The 23,703-nt window shown below is 45.0% G+C and overlaps 1 protein-coding gene across 3 annotated transcripts in view; it reads left to right on the top strand.

Moving 5' to 3' along the window:
* The window catches only part of epas1b (endothelial PAS domain protein 1b), a 641,397-nt gene that overhangs the window by 464,227 nt on the left and 153,467 nt on the right, over positions 1 to 23,703 (top strand). Inside the window, exons 4-5 of one of the 3 annotated variants that reach the window (XM_084320766.1) lie at positions 8,324 to 8,341; positions 21,707 to 21,794. In XM_084320766.1, coding sequence (XP_084176892.1) covers positions 8,324 to 8,341; positions 21,707 to 21,794 — 106 coding nt within the window. Of the gene's footprint in view, positions 1 to 8,320; positions 8,342 to 21,706; positions 21,795 to 23,703 lie in introns of all 3 variants that reach the window. The other 2 variants (XM_084320765.1, XM_084320767.1) reach the window with 2 other exon arrangements.

Raw genomic sequence — 23,703 nt, 5'->3', positions numbered from 1 at the left:
ACGCAACTCCACTCCTGAGGCGAGAGGGTATGCCTACCTTCCACGCCCCAAAAGAAGCGACGGAGCGGTATCTATTGAACACAGAGCGGCGCCTAGCCAGAGACCCCGCTCAAGAGACTGTGTACCGCGCTGAGATTGACAAGCTAATCACAGCGGGACACATAAAGAAAATTGACATTAAAGAGGCCGATCAGACGAACGAATCATGGTACGTGCCGCACCACAAAGTCCACCACAACGGCAAGGATCGTATTGTGTTCAACTGCAGCTACCAGATCGGATCACAAAATCTGAATAAAGAGCTCTTGCCCGGCCCAACACTCGGCCCCTCTCTACTAGGCGTGTTACTATGTTTCCGCCAAGACAAGGTGGCCATCAGTGGCGACATCAAAGGGATGTTCCTGCAGGTGCGACTAGTGGAGGAGGACAAGCCCCTGCTGCGGTTCTTATGGAAAGAGAGGATCGGGGACGAGCAACCATCCATCTATCAATGGGAAGTCCTCCCTTTCGGAACCACATGCAGCCCATGCTGTGCTACGTTTGCACTGCAAAAACACATCGCAGAGGACCCAGCAGCTAATGAAGAGGTCCGACAAAGTGTAGGAAATAGTTTCTACATGGACAACTGTCTGCAAAGTGTCTCGACGCCAGAAGAAGCCGAGGCCCTCCTACTCAAGCTCCGCGCCTCCCTGATCAAAGGCGGCTTTGATCTCCGGCAGTGGGCCAGCAGCGACCCTCAAGTATTGCGCAGCCTCTCCCCCGAGGACAAGGCAGCAAGCAGCGAGACCTGGATGGCGACCATCCCAGGAGAAGCCCAAGAAATGACATTAGGACTAGTCTGGCGCTTCAAAACAGACTCGCTCCATTATAAACACACACCCCTGACCAAGGAGCAGGGAAGGTCGACTGCACTACCGACCACAAGACGGAGTGTATACAGAACACTCGCCAGACAATATGACCCGTTGGGATGTATTCTACCTTACACCACCAGGGCAAAGATGATTGTAAGAGCGTTATGGGACAAGGACCAGGGCTGGGACGACCCCATACCCGAACACCTTGCCTCCACATGGAGAGAGTGGGAGACAGAACTCAGCTCACTCCCAGGTGTCAACATACGCCGCAGCTACTTCCCACCCACAGTGAGGCCGGAGACGTGCCAGATGGACCTGCACGTCTTCAGCGACGCCTCCGAAGTAGCCTACGGTTCGGTGGCCTACTTGCGTGCCCGAGAGGAGGGAGGAGAAATACATACTGCCTTCATCCTGGCTCGCTCAAGAATAGCCCCCCGCAAGCAACAATCTATCCCGCGTCTAGAGCTCTGCGCAGCCCTAGCAGGAGCGCAACTCGCCACGTTAATCCAACGTGAACTCACCATCCCGGTGCAAAGAACAATCTTGTGGTCAGACTCCATGACCGTACTCACATGGATCCAGTCTGATTTGTGTAGATACAAGGTCTTCGTGGGAGTCAGAATCACAGAGATCCAAGATTTAACAGAAGCAGCAAGCTGGAGGTATGTGGACACAAAACACAACCCAGCTGACGTCATCACCCGGGGAATGTCCCTGGATGACCTCACCCGTCACAATCTATATAGTGACGGGCCCGAGTTCCTCAAGCTCCCGGAAGAAGAGTGGCCTACACCCACCCCACGGGAGGCGAGTGAAGAGGAGGCAGAGAACAAGAAATCTATGTTCTGTGGGTTGACACACACACTCGTCCCCACAGACCCCAACATAGACGACTGCCTCACCCTTGAGAGTGCGCAGCTAAAGACATTCCTGTGGCACCACCCAGAGGGTCAGCCCACTACTGACATTACTGCAGCTAACTACAAAGAAGCAGAACTTCTTCTGCTACAGCGAGCCCAGAGAGACTCGTTCCCCGACGAGCTAGACTGTCTACAGGGATCAAAGCCAGTCCCGTCAGACAGCAGATTGCTCCACTTAGCCCCTGAGAGCAACGCCCATAATCTCATCAGAGTGGGTGGTCGTCCAAGGGCGGATATACACCCGGCCCGTGGCGAGGCTAATAGAGTTGCCAAGGCTCCCCGACACTATTGATGACGACCATGACCCCCTGACTTTGTGAACTGCCCTACCCTCACAACAGACATTGAGTAGTGGACAGTGCGGTTAATCTGTCTCTGCTTATCTAATTAGGTGGGACTAATTAGGAGGCGGCTGTTACGAAGGATCAGATTAAACCGAATATATATATTTATTGATTGATATATATTGCATAATATTTGTATATCGTTTGATATCCCTTGTGTATTCCTTGTACATATACACGGAATATCCCTTTAGCCTAGTACAGACCATAATATTTCGTTCTCCTATTGGACAGCGGTCCCTTAGGCGCCATTGCCATACCTCCAAGGTCTGGTTCAAAGTCACCGCCAAAGACTTGCCTGGACATGAACGGTTCTGCGCAAGGATATGAGACAGGAATAAAGCTGGTACTAGTTTGTTCACCTAACGTATAAATACGGCGTAGGTGAATACAGAAGTAGAGTTACCCAATAAGTTGAAGCCTCACCCACGATACAACGTGCGGTGAAGTATGGCCTGTTTGGCCCCAAATAGAGCATTGAGACCGCGTGCAAATTAATAACTGAAGTATCAGAGTTTAACGCTGTACCGTCGAGTTCGACCTATTCTATTAATTCAGTAATAGTCTATTTATGTATAGTGTATCGTGCGGCTACCGTTCTACAGTGACCAGCATCACCAACGTTTCCTCGTACCAGCTAGTGTGCTTATCCAGGCTGGGCTGCTTACCCTGGCGCTTTCACCCGAGGAGCCCTAGACGAGGACCGTGTGGATCATGTACACTGGATAACCTACCGACGACTGCATAGCCCTTTTCGGCTGGATTATATTTGCTTTTGGTCCTGTAATTGATGGAGCGGAGAATCGCCTACACCCACAATTGTGTGGGATTTACCCTGTGAGGAGCCACGTCGAGCCCGCCTCTCAGAAGCCTGAGGCCGGCTAGCTTTCTTCCATGCGGAGCTGCATGCTACGGAGAACAGCTGTATTCGTCTGCGGATCAAGATATTATTGCACCGTCTCCTGTACTTGGAGTCTCTTTATCATCGTTGACCCAGACTCTACTACCGACAAATCCTCTCCCCTTGCTGGCTTACGACCGGAGGGACCCTACCAGTATCTCCCGCTATCTTACCAGAGTACCATAGATATAATTCCTAAGATTCAGGTTGTATTATTATCTCCTGCGTAATATGAGAATGGACATACGCTATTGATTTGCCTACGCACATTCCTTTGCCTTATAAGCGCATCCAAAGTAAAGTATATTATGTACTATCATTGCTGCTAATAAATACTTAAACCCAGTTTTGTGTGGAACCGAGTCATTGTGGGAAGTGTTCATCATAAGATACCTGTGTACTGTATGGCCAGTAGTAATGTACATAAGACAGTAGTGGTTTAATGATACCATACTTATTAATACAGTCAGGGAATTGTACCCCTCAGTTACAGTCACCATTGTGACCAGTGGGATTAATCAACACATTTTTTTATTTATGTTTCTATTTCATTGAACATTGCACATGTTAAAAGCCATTTTTTTTACTCAAAATGTGAGTATTACCAAGTCAACTTGTGTTCTTAAAACAATGACAATAAACATAGTTTTATTAGGTTGAAATAATGTGGTTGTGTACTTATTTTTCTGTTAACTTATTATGGATTGAAAACTGAAAACCTTAATGCACAGTAACTGAACTCAATATCTTCAAGTTCTGGTAACTTATTTTTATTTTTTTTTTACAGTGTAGTCTTGTGATCAATCAAAACTTATTTACACTATATACCTCACATTCACCCTCCATTCACATCCTGGTGTTCTCCATTAGGCCTGTAGGTGGAGCTATGACAGCACACGTACAGTACACACACCGATGATGTGTGATGTGTCCAAAAATGAATGGGCAAATGTGAGTGAAATGGTCGCACTGTATGCAGCTGTTTGTCTGCATTGCACCCCCCCCCCCCCCCAACTCAGATTTAGGGTTGATACAACCATCATAATAATATTGTTAATAATAACAATAACAATAATGATGTAATAATGTAAAAATGTTCATTAAAAAGACCTTATTATGAGAAAAAAAATTATGATGCATGGAATATTGTTGAGGCACACTAGTTACAACTATATTTCAAACAGGCACTCCATGTCAAAAAGGTTGCTGACCCCTGCCCTACACAAACATGCACATCTCTCTCTCTCTCTCTCTCTCTCTCTCTCTCTCTCTCTCTCTCTCTCTCTCTCTCTCTCTCTCTCTCTCTCTCTCTCTCTCTCTCTCTCTCTCTCTCTCTCTGTATCTCCCTATTCCCTATTTCCCCCTCTCTCTCTCTCTCTCTCTCTCTCTCTGATCCATGCAAAAATGATCACTTATGTATATCTTGTCCTTTTTAACAAGAGAGAGAGAGAGAGAGAGAGAGAGAGAGAGAAAGAGAGAGAGCGAGAGAGAGAGAGAGAGCAGAGAGAGAGAGAGAGAGAGAGAGAGAGAGAGAGAGAGAGATATCGCAACTCTCACTTGTTAAGTTGAAACGCACCACTGTCCAGCAGGCAGAAGGGCTTGATAAAGTATATCCACTGTCCAGACTGTGTTGATGTCCATCCATGTCCACTGCATCCAGCTAGCCATATAGCTTCTTGTTAGCCAAGTTAGGCACCACAAGTACTGTGAGTGACGAGCTGTGTCTTTGCCCATTTCCGCGTCGAACAGCCTGCAAACCAGTGGCGTCGTTAGCCCTGGCCTTCCGGGGCTTTAGCCCTAGCCTTCCGGGGCTTTAGCTTTAGCCCCGGATCTTTTTTAAGATGTCAGCATCCCCATTGTCTGTGCTGAATGTTTGTTAGTGTTTGGTATTTTTTGTTGGTTTTTAGTACTTTTAAACATCCATTTTTAGTAAGTAGTTTTCATTTGATCCTATAATTTTTTCATTCACCGATTTGTGGCCTTATAAATCAAATGCATTATTATTATTATTATTATTATTATTATTATTATTATTATTATTATTATTATTATTATTATTATTATTATCATCCAGGAGGGAAAAGACACTTTGGATAGTAGGGACTGCATCTCTGCCTGTCCTGACCAGGAAACGCTTTGCAACTGTGATCTCCTCTGGCAATAGTTGGATATTGTAATGTGTGGCGAGGGGTTGCAGCAATTACACTGAGAGAAACTGGTCTGAGGCTGGATAACATGCCTGTATGCCTCTCATAAGTTGTTATCCAACTCATGAGAACCTGCTCTCAAGCACTTGCAGCATTCTGTCGACGACTGGATAGAACAGTTTCTGTCTCAGCTGATCTCCTGAGCTGAGGTCTGAGCTTGTGCCACAAGATGACTCAACTACATACTCGTCCATCCTTTTCTGCTTCCTCCTTTGGCTGGTAGTATGTTCCTCAATCCAAAGGCCATTACATATGGCCTTTGTCCTGTCATACATGTCCACTGCCCTCTCTGAGGTGCGATAACCTTTGAGTGTGTCCTGCACTGTGCTTTTAAATAGTACAGATATTGAAGATGTGCACTTTAACACACCTGGAGCCATCCATACCCATGTCCAGTGTCCTATAATAAGCTTTAATCGAACCCTCGTTCATTTCCTCTGATAGTCCGGTTGGTTTGGGGTGGTGTGAAAACTCATTCACTCTTGCAAGTGAACCCTGCTGCGGTTCATTTGAGATGTGAATGCAAAGCGGACCAAAGGCAGGAAAAGACCCAAAAATCGAATCTTTTTTTTATGAGAAGACTGAAACATATGTATATAATGAAACACACAATTTTTTTTTGCCTAAGCATGATTTTGAAAATGGGGCCCGATGTTTCAAAACACACAATTAGCACAACCACACACACAATTATCAGAACACCTCAGATCCTTTGCTAAATTAAACACTTGTCAAAACCATACACTAATTTATAAAAACTACATTTTGTTACCATATGAAACACACGTTTCATATGACTTAATTCTGTTTGAACCAGTTACACACACTGCTGTGCTTAACCTAAAACACATTTAGCAATTCTACTTCTCAGTGATTAGAGTACTGTAAGTGAAGTACGCAGAGAATGTGCAAATATACAATAAATTCACCAAACACTACACAAGACCAATGCTGTAGACTGATGAAAATATAATTTATTTATCTACATATACCTAAATCAATGATGCAGACTGATGAAAATATAAATGTTCTCTCCATATAACCAAATCAGTCAACATTTCAACATGGAGAATCACAACAATACATGTCCCAGTTTTCATGCTACTATGTGCATAACACTGTAAGCTCAGCAAATATCTGACAAACATAAAATACTGTATCCAGTACAGGTTAAAATTACAGTAAAACAAATTTTCTTTTGAAAAAATTTAAACAGAAAATACTAGACATTATCTCTTTGCCTAGCTGGATCTGGCAGGATAATTTTTTGTTGTAATTCTCCATGTTGACATGTTGACTGATTTGGGAAAATGGGAGAAAATGTGACCCCCCCTCCACCCCCCCGGGCTGAAGCCCCCAATGTTTTCTAACCCTAAAAACGCCCCTGCTGCAAACTACCTGGCGTTCTATCGCCATGCTCTAAGACAAACTCTAACCTTAACCAACTTCGAAAGAGTGCCTAAGCTTAACCGTCGAAAGAACTTGCCGCCACGCTCTAAGACAAATTCTAACCTTAACCAACTTCGAAGAGTGGCTAAGCCTAACCAGTGTAGAAACTGGCATCGGCCAATCAGAGAGCGTCTCCGAGAAATGCGGCTACGGAAAGTATAGACGCTGCTTGCTTAGATGATCTAGATCGCTTGAAAACGCGCCCGGCTTCCATCATATTACATCATATTTCAACGCACAGTGCGTTACGCACTGATAGGCGTAATTTATTTGCTTGAACTATTTCATTGGCTGCGAGGATACAGCGATGAAACCAGTGCACGCCATGCTGTGCACGATACGAGTTGCCCGGCCTGAGAGGTATAGTTACTAGTGACTTCCTCTTCCTGTGAATGAAAAACAATTATTTATATTTGATATATGTTATATTGTGCATTGGAAACACAAACATACTTAAAATGAGTAAATATTATTCATTTTAAACATGTTTATTTTATTTCTAGGGCTCTAAAAGAAAAAAAGAAAAATCTTCTTCTCCTCTCTCTTTACCAGGGCGGTCGGCGCCCCAGCGCCCCTAGTGGAGAAACCGCCACTGGTCCCAAGTAGCGTTATATGAAAATTATTGTAACAAACTTTTGTTCGAAACGTATCGTCTGTGTTGAAGAGTGTTGTGATCGACTGATGATGTCTGTTGTCGCATTCCTGACCTGACCAGAGTAAAACCTGTAGCTGCGGCTAAACTAAACTCATGTGTTGTCAAGTTATTGTTATAAGGAACCCAGTCCAGATTGCATCCCCTTAACAATTGTTTGTATTGAGCCGTATTGTATTGTACCCATTCTGCAATGTGTTAAATAATGTTTGCATCCATTCATTCTACTAGCGTTAACGTTACCACATTATTACATTAGCATGTAAGCTAACAAAATCGCAGATGCTAGCCTCAGCTAGCCTCAATGCTAACTATACATGGATAATGCCATTCACATTAGCATGTAGCTAACAACACTGGAGATCTTTTTGTGAGACTAAACTATCCTCTCTTGGTGGTAAATTGTGTTGATGTTGGTTTTGTTTCATCAACAAATGAGAGGCAGAACACACAGTGAATGTATCCGTTTTGTTTATTGCACTTGTATTGCAGTTTCTTTGCTGAAAAATAAATGCTATGTTGGCTAAATGGCTAACACAAGGTATTTAAAGACGGTGACTTTGTTGTTTTTAAGCAGGAAGTGTAATGAGCGTTCAACCTTTTCTGATTGGTTGAAATGGCCTTCATGTCTGAACAACATCGTCACCTACTGCTTTGGCATTGTACTACATGTATATGACATCACTCGGTGCAGAGTTTAAACCAGTCGTGTGGACAGAGTAATTTTTTTTTGCATAATTTAAAAAAACTGTGTCATTAATACCTGTGATCGTGTGGACAGGGCCTAAGAGCTTGTTTTTATCAGTTGTAGAACTGCTAATATTAACATAATTTAGTTTAGTCATGTTTGTATTTTCTAGACGAAGACAGTTTCAAGACTACAGTATTAACAGTAACACAAACATGTGTGTTTTGAAATTGGCAAAAATCTGATGTTAGAAGATTATTAAGATTACTAATTACTCTATTCTATTCTACTCTGTTTCCCAGAAGAAGCGGACCAGACCAGAGGTGAAGTTTCTTCTGCTGACTTTGGATAACTTTATTTATTCTTAAATTTTTTTGAGGAGCAGAGAGTAAACAAGTGACTATTTTCTGATGTGCAGTGTGCACACAGACTAACAGAAATGACTAAGAGCTAAGAGCCTATAAGACCAGACCAGAGGAGAAGAGCTGCCTTTGGATTATTCTATTTATTATTTTATTATTTTATTTATTTTTTGAGGAACAGAGGAGTAAACACGTTACTCTTTTCTGATGTGCAGTGTTCTGATGTGCAGTGTTCTGATGTGCAGGTGTTCTGATGTGCAGTGTGCAGTGTGCACACAGACTAATAGAAAGGACTAAGTAAGAACTAAGACCAGACCAGAGGAGAAGAGCTGCCTTTGGATTATTCTATTTATTATTTCTTTATTATCTATTCACTTGTTTACTCCTCTGTTCCTAAAAAAATTATAAAATAATAAATACAATAATCCAAAGGCAGCTCTTCTCCTCTGGTCTGGTCTTAGCTCTTACTTAGTCCTTTCTGTTAGTCTATGTGCACACTGCACATCAGAACACCTGCACATCAGAACACTGCACATCAGAACACTGCACATCAGAAAAGAGTCACTTGAAGTAAAACCTGTAGCTGCGGCTAAACTAAACTCATGTGTTGTCAAGTTGAAGTGACTATTTTCTGATGTGCAGGTGTTCTGATGTGCAGTGTGCACACAGACTAACAGAAAGGACCAGTGGCGGCCGCTGGGTATTCGCCACTAGGGGGCGCTATACCAAACATTTTGCAAAATGCAAACATGTACAGTACAGTACCACGCAACACTCATGCATGGCAAGACGTGAGCGATTCGACTCACGCTCACGGCAATGAATCGGCTCTTATGAACGAGTCGCTCAGCTGTTACTACAACAACACACAACCAGTCAAATAAAGTATAGTCTAGACTCTAATTCACAACTTGAAACACAATATATAAATAGAAAAGTTAGAAACAAAACTCGCCCGTCTACAAACAGGCAGATCTCTCCCTCTCTCCTTCTCTCTCTCACACACAGCGCGACGTGGAATCGATTCGTTACACAATCAGACCTATTATATACCAAGAATAACTTCAGTATGAGTACAGGGCTGTACACATATTTTGCATATTGTTAAACGAGCCAAGGCTAGCTATTAAACTATCGATATGAATCGAAAATCTGGGACCCTGATGTAAACAAGACAAACGTCTTTCTCTGGTCTGCATCCCCTTAACAATTGTGTGTATTGAGCCGTACTGTATTGTACCCATTCTGCAATCTGTTAATAAAGTTCTCATTCATTAATTCATTCAAACATAGACGATATTGAACAAGCCATAATCCACGTATTTTCAATCCGAGAGAGCTGCAGTAGTTAAATCAATGAGCCATCGATAAATAAACAATCAGCAATGTCTCGCTTCATGAATGGCCAGCAGTAGAGAGAGAGAGAGAGAGAGAGAGAGAGAGAGAGAGAGAGAGAGAGAGAGAGAGAGAGAGAGAGAGAGAGAGAGAGAGAGAGAGAAGCCAGCGTTAGCTGAGTGGCAGAGAGAGAGAGAGAGAGAGAGAGAGAGAGAGAGAGAGAGAAATATCGCTAATCTACCTTGTTGTTGGCAGAGAAGGGCTTGTTGATAAAGTATATCCACTCCATGGCATTGTCCATCCAGCCTGTGTTGATGTCCATCCATTGTCCATGCATGTCCCTCCACACTGCATCCATAATATAGCTTGTTAATAGCCAACAAGTACTGTGAGTGCCTTTGTCCATGTGGTCCAAGTAGTTTCAAGTCTTTGTTTTCTTGCATTGTCCGTCTTTCAAACGGTGTTGATTTGATGGATTTAACAGAATTATCCAATTCCATGGTGGTAGCTTTAGCTAACTATAAATCGAAATGAAAATACTCAGTCCTTGAATAAACCGAAGGCGTCTTTTCTTTTTCTCTATTGTGAACTGTAGTAGTGTAGTTGCTGTTGTTGACGAGTAGACTGAACTTGCTGACTTGCTGTGATAAGATACCTCCCCCTGGCGCGAGAAATGCGGCTATGGAAAAAAACTGGCATCGCGTCGGCCAATCAGAGAGCGTCTCCGCGAAATGCGGCTATGGAAATTATTCACGGAAGTTCACTTTTGCTGCCTAGACCGCTTCAAATAGCGCTCGGATTCCAACATAATAGTCATATTTCAACGCACAACGCCGTATGCACTGATTGGCTGTGACGGAGACAGCGATCAAACTGTGACGCGCAGTCAGAGCGCTATCGCTTCTTGTCCCGGCGAGAAATACGAAAAAATAAAAAAAAACGTCACTTCCTGCCCATGAAAACGCTGTTTTTTTTATTTAGATAATAACGTTATATTGTGCATTGGAAATACAAACATACTTAAAACGAGTAAATATTATTCATTTTAAACATGTTTATATTATTTATAGGGCTATAAAACAAAAAACAAAAAAGTTTTTTTTTTTTCTTATTCTCTCATTTAACAGGTGGGTCGGCGCCCATAGCGCCACCAGTGGCGAGCCGCCACTGGAAAGGACTAAGAAAGAGCTAAGACCAGACCAGAGGAGTCTGGAAACAAGTGACTTTTTTTCTGATGTGTATCTGAATAACAGAAAGGAGGAATGAAGCAGAGGGGAAGGTGAGAGGTTTAGAGGGAGAGAGGGAGGGAGAGAGAGAAGAGGGAGGGAGGACGTTGCTCTGTATCGTCAATGGTCAAATACATATTTTATTAAGGAATATAATATGCCTTTTTGTATTATTTCTGTGTATCAGCAAAATGTATAGATTTTTATGTTAGACATTGAGGTAAATAATTTTTTACAAACTGCCGCTTATCAACCAACCGGTTAATCGGAAGGTGACGTATGTTGCTCAGTAGTTGCTGATGTCTGCTCAGGAGGTTTGAGTGTTTGCTCAGACCGAAAAAAAAATTTAGGGAACATTGGGCGTGGGCACAGTTTCATGATCTACCTGTTGAATAAACAAAACAGAGAGAACATTAGAACATATTACAATTAGTCATTACTGAATGCTTTGTATCTTGTTTGCTAATTCAGGTTAAAGACAGCAGATTTAAGCAGCATATTAACACATTGTGCGCCAAAAAGGAGGGAACCCGTTTTTGGGATCAATATTAAAAATGTTTGCCATGGCATTCATAATTCATCCAGCCTCCCTCCGGGACGCAGCTGGACCCTGGTCTGATATTGCAACGCCTCAATACCGCCGCCTGGTGGATTTCGGGCAAGTTACACTCCACGCCAAACCGGAAGTGACGCTCGGTGCATCGTGGAAAATCCTCCGCCAGAGATATATTGTAACGTGGGTCTAGATACACACTCGAGTGCATTGGATCGCTTTCGAAACGCAAGAATCAATATGATTTCTGCGTTTATTGCGGCATACAAACGGAAAATGAATCTAGCAGATCGACATCGAATAATTGGAATTTAATTTAATAATCGAACGGTAAGAGGAATGTAACGTTATTTTCAGCGCGATTGTGTATTTATTTTACTGCAATCCATCTGATCAATGTATCAACCCATACTAAAAAAAGCCGTTACTGACAATCAAGGAATTATAAACGACCCCCCCCTTTCCTGCATGCATGATGAAGCATAATGTATACCGATCATACATTTGAATTTTTTTATATAGCGTGTATAGGAACAAAATGCCAATCGATAATGTATCATATGCGTCGGGGCCTATAACTCGCGTTTTAGGAATTACTGCTATACACTCCAAAAACATACTTATATTCACGAGGGTACTAACACAACAATGTATGAATGGAAAAATATAACGTTCCTACATCCGGAACGATAGATACTCGATGTTGAATGGGCCATAGTAATGTCGATATAGCTATAATATTTAAAAAGTTATAGCCCTGCAAAGAAGATGAGCCACTCCATAGGCTTACAGCGGTGGCAGAGAGGGCACAAAGATGGGCATACTGTGTAGCAGACAATGTGTTAAGAGAGCAAGGCTATAGCAAGGCAAATCATTACTGAGTGATATCTTGTTTGCAAATTCAGGTTTTAAAGACTGCAGATTTAAGCAGCATATTAACAGAGCAATGCAGGGCTTATAGAGGTCAAACACAAGATAATTCAGTCGCTGCCTAATGGCCTCTATGGATGGAATGCAACACATTTCATGGCAATCACACACAGACCATCGTTCACACCAAACTTGATGAGGGGGCAGGGATCTCTGTTTCAACTATCCACTCCACTCTACACAGTAAAATAATTATTCTGTTAAGAAGACATTATTGTTACTTTACTTACATTATTTCTGTCATTCAGTGATGGTGGCACTGGAGCTGTTTGGGTACTTTTTGTAGGCGTGGGCACAGTTTCATGATCTACCTATTGAATAAACAAAACAGAGAGAACATTAGAACATATTACAATTAGTTTGCTAATTCAGGTTAAAGACAGCAGATTTAAGCAGCATATTAAGAGAGCAAGGCTATACTGTATCTGTATGTCATATTATGTTATGATGAATTGAAAATGGGGGACCCTGATGTAAACAAGACGAAAGTCTTTCTCTGGTCTGCATCCCCTTAATAATTGTGTGTATTGAGCTGTACTGTATTGTACCCATTCTGCAATCTGTTAATAAAGTTTTCAATCAATCAATCAATAGCAAGGCAAATCATTACTGAATGATTGTATTATTATTCTTCCAATGTGATTGCGTGGCAAAAACATTTCTTTGTAAGAATATATCTGCATTTTGTCAGTACAAGATTAATCAGTGACAGGGCGGCTAGGTGGTGTAGTGGGCAAGGCACTCGCCACCAGTGTGGAGACGCTAGGATTTGCGTGTTCGAATCCAGCTCTCCACATTGTTTTCAGTTTAGCTGGTCGTCCGCAGTAATACACATTGGCCGTATTACGGGGAGGGAAAACTGAGGGGTGGGGATCGAACGTTGTGAACAAGCGACTCCTACAGGTCGGTTGGTGCGCCTGCGCAGTAGAATCAGGAAGTGTCGGGGGCAGCGTGAGCCTCCCACGCGTTACTCCTCGACACTGAGAGATCGAGCTGCGCAGGTGAAAAGATGCGACTGCTGTTACCTCAAGTACCGGAGGGGACTTGTGCTATGTATGACTTAGTCCACATTGCAGCCGGCTTGTGGGAGGCAAGAAACAGCGTTTGTGACAGGGGAGGGTTGATTTGGATGATACGAAATTGGGATGGGAGAAAATATAGAAAAATGGGAGAAAAAGTGGATCAAAAAAAAAAAAGATTAATCAGTGATCACATTGAATTAAAATATGATTATTTCTTGACTCTGTAAACACGCATTTGTCATGTCTCATGATTCATGAACCATGATTATTTTCAAGATAAACAAACAGGCAAATAGCCTAGCTTAGTCAATCTGGAAAAATACATTAGGCCCTATATTAACACTTTGACTGCCATGAGACGTCTTCTCACGTCTTTGCTGGCCATGCTAAAGTTGCCGGGGGACGCTGTACAGCGTCCTTATATCAATATTTCAAAAATCTGCGATCGGATTCATAATCCCCCTCCGCTGGCCTGAGATCCTCCAGCAGGACCCACTGAGCTCTCTGGCGGTTCAGGAGCGCCATCTGGTGGCCGATCGGCGCAACTGCTTAACAGGAAGCGCTGTAGAGGTTTTGCTGGTCGGCCCTATTACTTCCAGGCACTCGGTATAGCTTCCGGCACTCTAGCTCGTCACACTACATAGCGATCGATTGCCAATAACTCGATAAACAACATGATTTGGACGTATATACCATTATACAAGCTGGAGATGGACCGGGTAATAATATATCCCATAATGATAAAATGTCTACTCGACGATGATCGCCCAACGGCGCGCGGAGACTGGGGTGAGTTTCAGCGTGTAACGTTACCGTCTTCGATAATAACTGATATTATCAACATTTGACCCACATTAGATGATTGGTATAACGCTGCCCACGGAATTATAAACGCCCCCTCGCCCATCCGGTCAACATCAGATGACGTGTAGTAACTTCTAGAAGTACGTCTAGTTGGAATTTTTTATATCGCGCTGATTGCCATCAAACTGTATTTCATCATCAATATAATGCATTTGGGGCTATATATCACGTTCTGGAGAAAGCTGCAGAAAGAGATGAAAACATACTTATACATTAGACCATACTTTACTATGAATATGTGAATGAAAAAGTTTAACGTTGCTACACAATGAACAATACATATAGGACTTTGAATGGGCCCTAATAATGGCAATGTAGCAATAGAATTTAAAAAGTTATAGCCCTGCAAAGAAGGGGACTTTCTCCATAGACAAATAGCGCTGGCAATCTATGGTATATCATTAATTTAACCTTAGGCAACCAAAGTGTTAAAGAAAAAAAGAAAAGCTGTTTAAAATGCTGTTTGTGCAAAAGGCCCAAGAACATACGGTTATCCTATAACCATAGTTATATGAGTATAGCGAGCGCTCTGCGCTCAAGTGGAACACATCCCATAGCAGTCTAGATACTGAATAAATTTCTCCACATGTACACACCCATCCGCCTGGCCACACCCCCACCCGCTCCTCTACATAAGCAGGGGTGTGGCCATACTAACAGCTCCTTCCCAAGTATTTCACCACCGAATGCGAAGACCACGGGGTCCTCAGTGAGGACTATGGTATAACTATGGTTATGGGATAACCGTATGTTATATTTCGTATTAGCTTACGCTCTGCGCTCAAGTGGAACACAGGAGCTGAGCAGAGTGGAAGCTCGACAAATGTACCCGCTGAGGCACCCCACAACCACCAGAACCGGGGAGGACCTGAGCCCCCGGACCCCCCTAGTGGAGGACGGGAGGGAATCGGATCTGACCGTGCGAAGAGGGTTTAGCAACTCAACGCACAGGGTGAGCAGACCGTGGGACTTACCTTCCCACAGAAGAACCCACGACTACACAGGCGCGCAACCCACATGGCACTAGGGAACGAACGGGAAGAAGAAAAAAAACGCTACAACCCCTAATATCACGGGGTCAAGGTCAAGAACCCAACCCTGTGGCAAGGCCGTAGCAGTGGAGCGCGAAGGAGGACCCAGCCCCAGGAAGGGACAGGACCCCCCGGAAAAGGGGGCCTGGTGAGGCCAACGACGCCGCAGCATCGAGACCCCACCAGGCGGTCACTAGTGACACCACCCCCCACATCGCCAGCGTATCGGACAGGGCCCATCCAAGAGCAGGCCCTTCCCCCCTACAGCACGCCGCCCTGAAAACCTCAAGAGGCTAGACCCCCCAGGGGGACCAGGCAGCGCGCCGGGGAGACAACCCCCAAAGAGGTCGATCCCTCAATCCAGGCAACAGGTCAAAAAAAACTCGACCTGTGCCTGGAGCACTGCGGACTAGACAGGCGCCTAAGGGGTCTGCTGAAAAACAGCACCCTGGCGGAAGGGGGGTACGGTATGCTGTGCACCATGTCGCACCCTCCACAAAAAAAACCCTGACCCTCTAGAGCAGTGATTCCCAACCTGGGGTCCGCGGACCCCCGGGGGTCCGCCAGGGGGCGCAGGGGGTCCGCCAGACCACAGATGATTTTTTTTTTTTTTTTTTTTTTTTTTTGAGAAATATTTAATAGCATATTTTTATCATCAGAAGCATGAATAGTCTCTCCACTACAATAAAAAATAAAGATAAATAAATAAACATCTAGACATGATTTTTGAACGTTAACAGTAGGCTACCGGGTAGCCGCTAAAACGCGAATCAGTTGACTGTATCACTTTCTGTAGCTAGCCTAGCACGCTAGTTAACTTTCTCGGCTCGTCTGCAGTCAGCCGCCAGAGGCGAAAATGTGTGACAAACGAAAAGGAGATGACGGCAGCTCATCTGCAAAAAAAGTTAGGACCTACAGCAATCGCGAAAATTACATCACCATGGGCTTCACTGAGGGACCAGACAAACGACCTGAGTGTGTGATTTGTGGAGAAAAGTTGGCAAACTCGAGCCTGAAGCCCAGCAAGCTGAAGAGACATCAGGCGTCTAAGCACCCGGAAACCGTTGGGAAGGATCCAGACTTTTTTTGGAGGAAAGAACAGTCTCTCAAGGCGAACAAGCCTGTTGATGTTAGAGTAGCGTGGAGCAGGGGTGGCAGTGATTTACAGAAGGCTACCGAAGCCTCCTTTGAGTGTTCGCTTTTAATTGCAAAAGCAAAGAAACCGCACAATATTGGCGAGCAGCTCATCAAACCAGCCTGCATCAAAATGGTTTAGAAACTGTGCGGCCCACAGGTGGCGGATAAACTAAAATCAGTACCACTCTCGAACAATGTAGTGAAAGACCGAATTGATAAGATGTCAAGTGATTGCGAGCAGCAGCTGTCAGAAAAGCTTAGAAAGGGTCCATTTGCCATACAACTTGATGAAACTACAACTGTCGCAGGCGAGGCTGTGCTCATCGTTTATGTGCAATATATCGAAAATGAGGATCTGAAGCAGGACATTCTCATGTCAGTCAACCTTACTACCACCACTCGAGGTGAGGATATTTTTACTGCAGTGGATTCTTACTTCATTCAACATAAATGCAAACCGTTCACCATTAGGGCCTGATTTGAGAGGATGAATACAGGATTTGAATATTGGCCAACATTTTGAAATACATATGGTGCAAGATTAGATTTGTTGATTGAAGTCAAAGAAGCATAGTGGGTCTAATTATGATGCATATGCCTGTGTATAAGCAGTTTGTTATTAAAATGACAAAAAAAAGGTATTAAACCCAGCTAGGACAGATTCTCTCTGCTACTGATTGGAATTTCCTGTCTCATATTTAGTTTAATTTGTTGCATTGATTTGTTCCATAAATGCAAACCGTTCACCATTAGGGACTGATTTGAGAGGATGAATACAGGATTTGAATATTGGCCAAACATTTTGAAATGCATATGGTGCAAGATGAGATTTGTTGATTGAAGGCACAAGTTAAAGAAGCATAGTGGGTCTAATTGTGATGCATATGCCTGTGTATAAGCAGTTTGTTATTAAAATGACAAAAAAAAAGTATTAAACCCAGCTAGGACAGATTCTCTCTGCTACTGATTGGAATTTCTTGTCTCATATTTAGTTTAATTTGTTGCATTGATTTGTTCCATAAATGCAAACCGTTCACCATTAGGGCCTGATTTGAGAGGATGAATACAGCATTTGAATATTGGCCAAACATTTTGAAATGCATATGGTGCAAGATGAGATTTGTTGATTGAAGGCACAAGTCAAAGAAGCATAGTGGGTCTAATTGTGATGCATATGCCTGTGTATAAGCAGTTTGTTATTAAAATGAAAAAAAAAAAAGTATTTTATGGTATCTTATTAGGAGGGGGTCCGCGAATTTCATCAGAGATGTTTGGGGGTCCCTGGGGGGAAAAAGGTTGGGAACCACTGCTCTAGAGGGGCCGAGGCAGAGAAGGCTGACACGATTGGCAGACGTCATGAAAGGTGCAGGGGCACACTCGCAGGCAGACGGGGTAAAGCCCAGCCTAACCCCAGAGTCGACTCCGCTACCAACGCACCTGGAAACCAACCACCACCTAACAGGAGGCGGTTGTTCCTATAACCCCCCCCCCCCCCCCCCCCAAGAAAAAAACTCAAACACAACTGCGGGTATACACCGGCTATACAGCAGTACGAGTGTATCAGTTCTCAAGAAGGGGTTAACCCAGGCCAACATGTCAACGAGAACGAGTCCGGACCTGGGCCCGGCGGACCGGGACGTATACAGGGATGCCAGAGGGGTACAAAACCCACCTCGACAGCCCCCTCCCAGCCCCGCCAAGCAGGAGAAGAGAGGGGCAAAAAAAAGAATGGAGAAGGACCAGGCTCCTTTAGCACAGCGCAAGGTACAACACAAAACGGACCAAGCAATAGTGAAGGATAACACGCAGTGATATAACCACGAACACCTCCATAACATCAACCCCTGCAACGCCCGGGCCAACCCGGCATTTTCCCCCCGAAAGAGCACAAGTCCTTCAGGGTACCAGAACAGCAGATCTGCGCCCCGGCGGACAACGGGTTAACTGACCTGGTCCGCCGCGACCAGAACCAGTCCCGTGTCCTAATCACGCCACCATCCCCAGTCCTAAGAGGGGGGTAGGTACGTGTTTCAATGTAAAACATCACAGAGGGCACCACCAAGACGGTCAGAACATAAAAGCACAGCGCCCGGTGGCCCACCCCAAAAGCGTGAGACCCTCCGCCAATGCTCTGATTTATTCCGTTATCTCCCCCCAGAGATGAACGAGAATTCATCGAGACTAACCTAGTACACTGTCGCTCGGAAGAGACTAACTCCATCCCAGTTGCCCCATGAAAATGCCGTTACAATGAATGAGCAACCAAGGCGCGCAAGCCCACGCGTGATTCCACACAGAAACACCCAGGGCCAGCACTATGTACACGTCGAGACCCAAAACATATCAATGGTAATTCTAACAAGAACTCAGATAACGTTCCCTCCAAGCCGCCTGGGAGAGCGGCAGGAAGCCGCCCAAAAGACACGGATATAAAAGAGAGGAGACGGGGAACCCCCAGAGAGACTTCCCACGTGAGTAACAATTTGAAAAGATATATGTAACATTGAGCTACGTGACCAAAAGCTCAAGACATATGCAACAGAGCGCAGAGCAGAAAACCTTTGTTTAAGTTCATATGCACCGCAAAACCCATCTTGACAACAACAGAGGTCCACAACATGGAGCCTGAAAAGAACTCACGGAAGTCTCACAACCAATAGAAACGCGCCCAGTGACGTACTCTATGGCGGGGGGAATTCCGTGCCCCACCTGGCCAAAAAAGGCGTGGGACCAGGGAACTCCCTACCCCCCCCCCCCCCCCTCTCCCTACCCTGTGACGCACTGACCAAACAGTGCAACAGGAAGTCCGAAGGACAGAAGGCCCAACCCCCTGACCAATCAGAAAAGAGGGAAGGAGGGGTTTATCAGTTCACCCCCTCATCACCCCACACCCTGGATACGATGAAAAACAACCAGCAGCGATGATACCCGTGTAGCCAGCATGCTGTATGAAAAGCGTATATCCACAAGAATAAGCTAAACCAATGCACGCCAGCCACAGACGATAACTCGCCTGCGAACAGGGTTTATATACAAGGTTGTAGGCTCATGTGCGAACATGACACCCGTGTTTCATGTTTCAAGAAAAAAACACAGACGTTTAAAGAGAGGGTCAAGACCTCGGTACAAGCTACATATACGAGCACTTCTGTAGGCTAACACTCCAACCAAGGTGTGGACTCGATGCCATGTTTCCAATGTAACAGAATACACACAACCCCCTCAGACAACGGTAAAATGTACCACTATAAGAAGAACACAGACTTCTTCATGATGAGGGAAGAAAAGTATTTCGACCGAGTGCTAGCCACAGGCCTTGCCAAGCACACATATATATAGCGACCAGAACGATTTACAAGAAACTGTCCTACTCTCCTAAACAACACACAACCCCACAGCTAGGTGAGGGTTTATACATCGTATCCCCAATATATAACAGTGAATAAAAACACAGTTTGTAACAAAAAACAGTCCCTCACCAGGAGGGACCTTTTATTTAGTTAACAAAATCATATGTTGGGGCGGGGAAGGGAACAGGGGTAAACAGGGGAAAGTCACTAGCGGCGCCTGCCACGTGCAGCACGGTGCTTGCCCCCACGGGGAGCCGGCCCGGAGGGACGGTTCTGGGGCGCCTGGTCACGACGATCCCTACCGTCACCTCCGGGCGTGGGGCGGCTGGCTGCCGCGGACGAGGCACTCCCTCCACTCCTGGCCTTCTTTGACGAAGGCCCCGCAGCGGTGGTGGAGGCAATGGTCGCGGTCCTCTGCCGGCGTTGTTTTCGTCGACCATCACCGGTGGCATCGGGTCGGGGGAAATGGGGTTGGAGCACAGCACGCTCCTCCTCCATCTCTCTGCAGGCAGCCGTCATCTGCTGCATGGCCGACCCGAAGAGCCCAGCATCGGAGAGGGGGGCCGTGAGCAGGGGAATCCTCTTCTGTACCGGCACCTGCGCCTGCTCCAGCCAAAGGTGGCGCTGGGACAGAGTGGCCAGGGTGCGCCCCTTCCCGGCGGCTGTCGCCTGCAGCTGGGTAAGGTGCAGGATGGCTCCAGCCGCCTGGGCGTGAAGGTATTGTTGATGGTCGTCCAATACCGACCCGCCCGCCATCATCCCCGACATGTAGTGCGCCAGCTGCGCAATGTTAGACGTCGCAGCTAGGCTCTGAGTCGCAGCGATGTATGCCTGGTCACTCCAGTTAGCCATCTGCCTAGCCGATTTCCCTTGGGGAACCGGCTTCCGCAACGGCTCCCACACCACTTCGGGACAAAGAATGGATGTCATCGGGCTATCAAGCCGAGACATCCCGTCCTTTAGTCCCTGGACCAAACCCGCCACCCGCGTGACTGGCACGTAGGCGGGGGTATGGCCAGTGATGCGGGAGATTACCTGTCCCTGTTTCACGTAGGCCTCCATTGATGCGAAGAATGGGCAGACAACACCCATCTCCCTCACAGGACGACGTTGCCAGAGATGACCTATCATGTCATCAGGAACAGGTGCAGGCAGAGGCTGCTGCAACGCCACGCCATTAGCGGCTGCGGCGGCCGCCATGAGCTCGGGGAACAGGGCACGCAACTCCCCTTGCGCACCTCCCTCCACGTCGCCCGCGTCCCTCACGTACAGGAGGCTGCCATGTCGGGCGCCAAGGAGACGCAACACTCCCTGCCACACCCCGAGGGGGAGAATGATACGACTCCATTGGGGCATCAAACAAGAGCGCTCTCGCCCCCTCCATGTGATCCTCAGTTTCCATCGGAAACTGAGACAGGGCAAGAGCACCCTCGTTTGGCTCCAGCACCTCCCCAAAGCCAGGCCGTTCGCCCCTGCAGCTCGCCGCCCTACGACGGGAGCGAGCAGAGGCGAAGAGCCTGCGTCGCAAATCCCCAGCCACCAGAGGAGCCGTCGGCCTTTACAAGTTGTATTAAGTTTTGCAAATAAGGAAACAGAACATTTCAAATAACTCAAAAATGCAATATTTCTATTTTGACCTATTTCTGAAACATTGCGTTTTCTGAGGAATGTCCATTCCCGGCACAATCCGACCTAGACCGTGGCGGGTCACATATTTATGAGGACACTTAAGAAAATGTTGGAGAATGAGGCCCAGTGACACCGTTCTTAATGTGTGTGTGTGTGTGTGTGTGTGTGTGTGTGTGTGTGTCTGTGTCTGTGTGTGTGTGTGTGTGTGTGTGTGTGTGTGTGTGTGTGTGTGTGCGTGTGTGTTCTCAGGTGGAGCTAACAGGTCACAGCATCTTCGACTTCACCCACCCATGTGACCACGAGGAGATCAGGGACAACCTGAGCCTGAAGACCCCCGGTGAGCATCTATATACTCTATATACTGTATACTATACACAAACCATGATATCATTATTGTTCCAAAACTCATTCTCACCACAAACCATGATATCATTATTATTCTAAAACTCATTCTCACCACAAACCATGATATCATTATCATTCCAAAACTCATTCTCACCACAAACCATGATATCATTATCATTCCAAACTTCATTCTCACCACAAACCATGATATCATTATCATTCGAAAACTCATTCTCACCACAAACCATGATATCATTATCATTCCAAAACTCATTCTCACCACAAACCATGATATCATTATCATTCCAAAACTCATTGTTATCCTCCTTCTCAATCCACATCTCATTAGCATGCCCATTCACATCACAAATTGCAGAATCATTAACATTCCAAATCTCATTTTCAAACTTCATGTCAAATCTCATTTTCATGCTCATTCAAGTTTGTTTATGTTTAGTCCGGGAGCCATAGCCTGATATAGGTGAACCTTGTTTTGTCGGTTGCAATTTTTTTTGTGCTGTTTCTTGGAGCTTGGGGGTACCTCTTCAAAATACAAGAGGGTGCTCGGTGATATCCCTTGGGCATTTTCAGATATTAACCCCTTCATGCCCGAAAATGCCAAAATCACGCACACATTGAGATTTATGAAATTGCATGCTGAATATAAATTAAATGCATAAAATTACATTCTCTAATGTTTTTTCATACAAGGGGTGATGTGAAATTAATATTAACATTAATATTAACATGTAAAATATTCAGATATTAACCCCTTCATGCCTGAAAATGCCCAAATCACACAGAAATAGAGATGTATGATATTGCATGCTGAATATAAATTAAATGCATCAAATTACATTCTCTACTGTTTTTTCATACAAGGGGCGATGTGAAATTAATATGAACCCTTTCAAGCCAGGCCTGTAAAACAACTTTTGTAGCAGTTATAAGCAGCGACACACACTTAAGTTTGCCTTGTGTTGGTCCATAACTAAATAAAACAAGTGCACACTCACTGCCTGGTGTGAAGGACAAATCTCGCAGATGCGTTACATACTGTATTAGGGTCTTGAACATCCTACCCTGAAACATGTACAGAACATTGTGCATGGCAAACCTTGTTGGACGATGATGGTGTCAGCTTCTTCCTGCTGGTTTTTAAGATCATATCTCGTCCGTTTCTATTCCATCTCGATCTCGATGGGTAGCTTGGTTGATAGGAGGAGATGATGCTTTTTGTTGACTATTGTCTCCCTGACATCTCTGGTGACGGACTTGATACTGTAGTCATAATATCTGTCAAAGATAAGGTAGACGTCACTCTTTAAGAGGTATGAAGTTAGCCATGCCTTAACATTTCCAATTAAATCATTGACAGTGCCATCAGCTGGCCAGTGGATAGTCCAAAGAAGTGCAGATGTATCAATGGCAGTGATGTCTGCGTCACCAGCTTTCCTCTTTGAGACTTCCATCTGAAGTGACTTCTTCAATGTGGACTTGGCTTTACACAGTCGCATTCCTTCCTCAGTGAACATGGCAGTTGGGATTGGTGCTAGCTCGTGGGAGAGAACATCGTTCATGTCAACACTGCGGTCACTAGCGAACAGTGTGAGAGTGAAGATCTACCTTATCTTTGACAGATATTATGACTACAGTATCAATTCCATCACCAGAGATGTCAGGGAGACAATTGTCAACAAAAAGCATCATCTCCTCCTATCAACCAAGCTACCAGCCCAGACAGTTGTCCTGTCATCCATCAAAAACAAGAAACAGCTGAACAAATTACTGTGTGAAGAACTGAGCAAAGACAGGCTATTCCATCTACAGAGCACAAACACACACAAGTTGGTGTTGACAGGTGAGGACCCATGTCCCATCGAGATCGAGATGGAAGAGAG

Source organism: Notolepis coatsorum (assembly GCF_963971535.1).
Source record: "Notolepis coatsorum genome assembly, chromosome: 8".
Lineage (NCBI taxonomy): Eukaryota > Metazoa > Chordata > Actinopteri > Aulopiformes > Paralepididae > Notolepis > Notolepis coatsorum.
The sequence above is the reverse complement of the archived record's forward strand: the minus strand, read 5'-3'. Positions and strand labels throughout refer to the sequence as shown.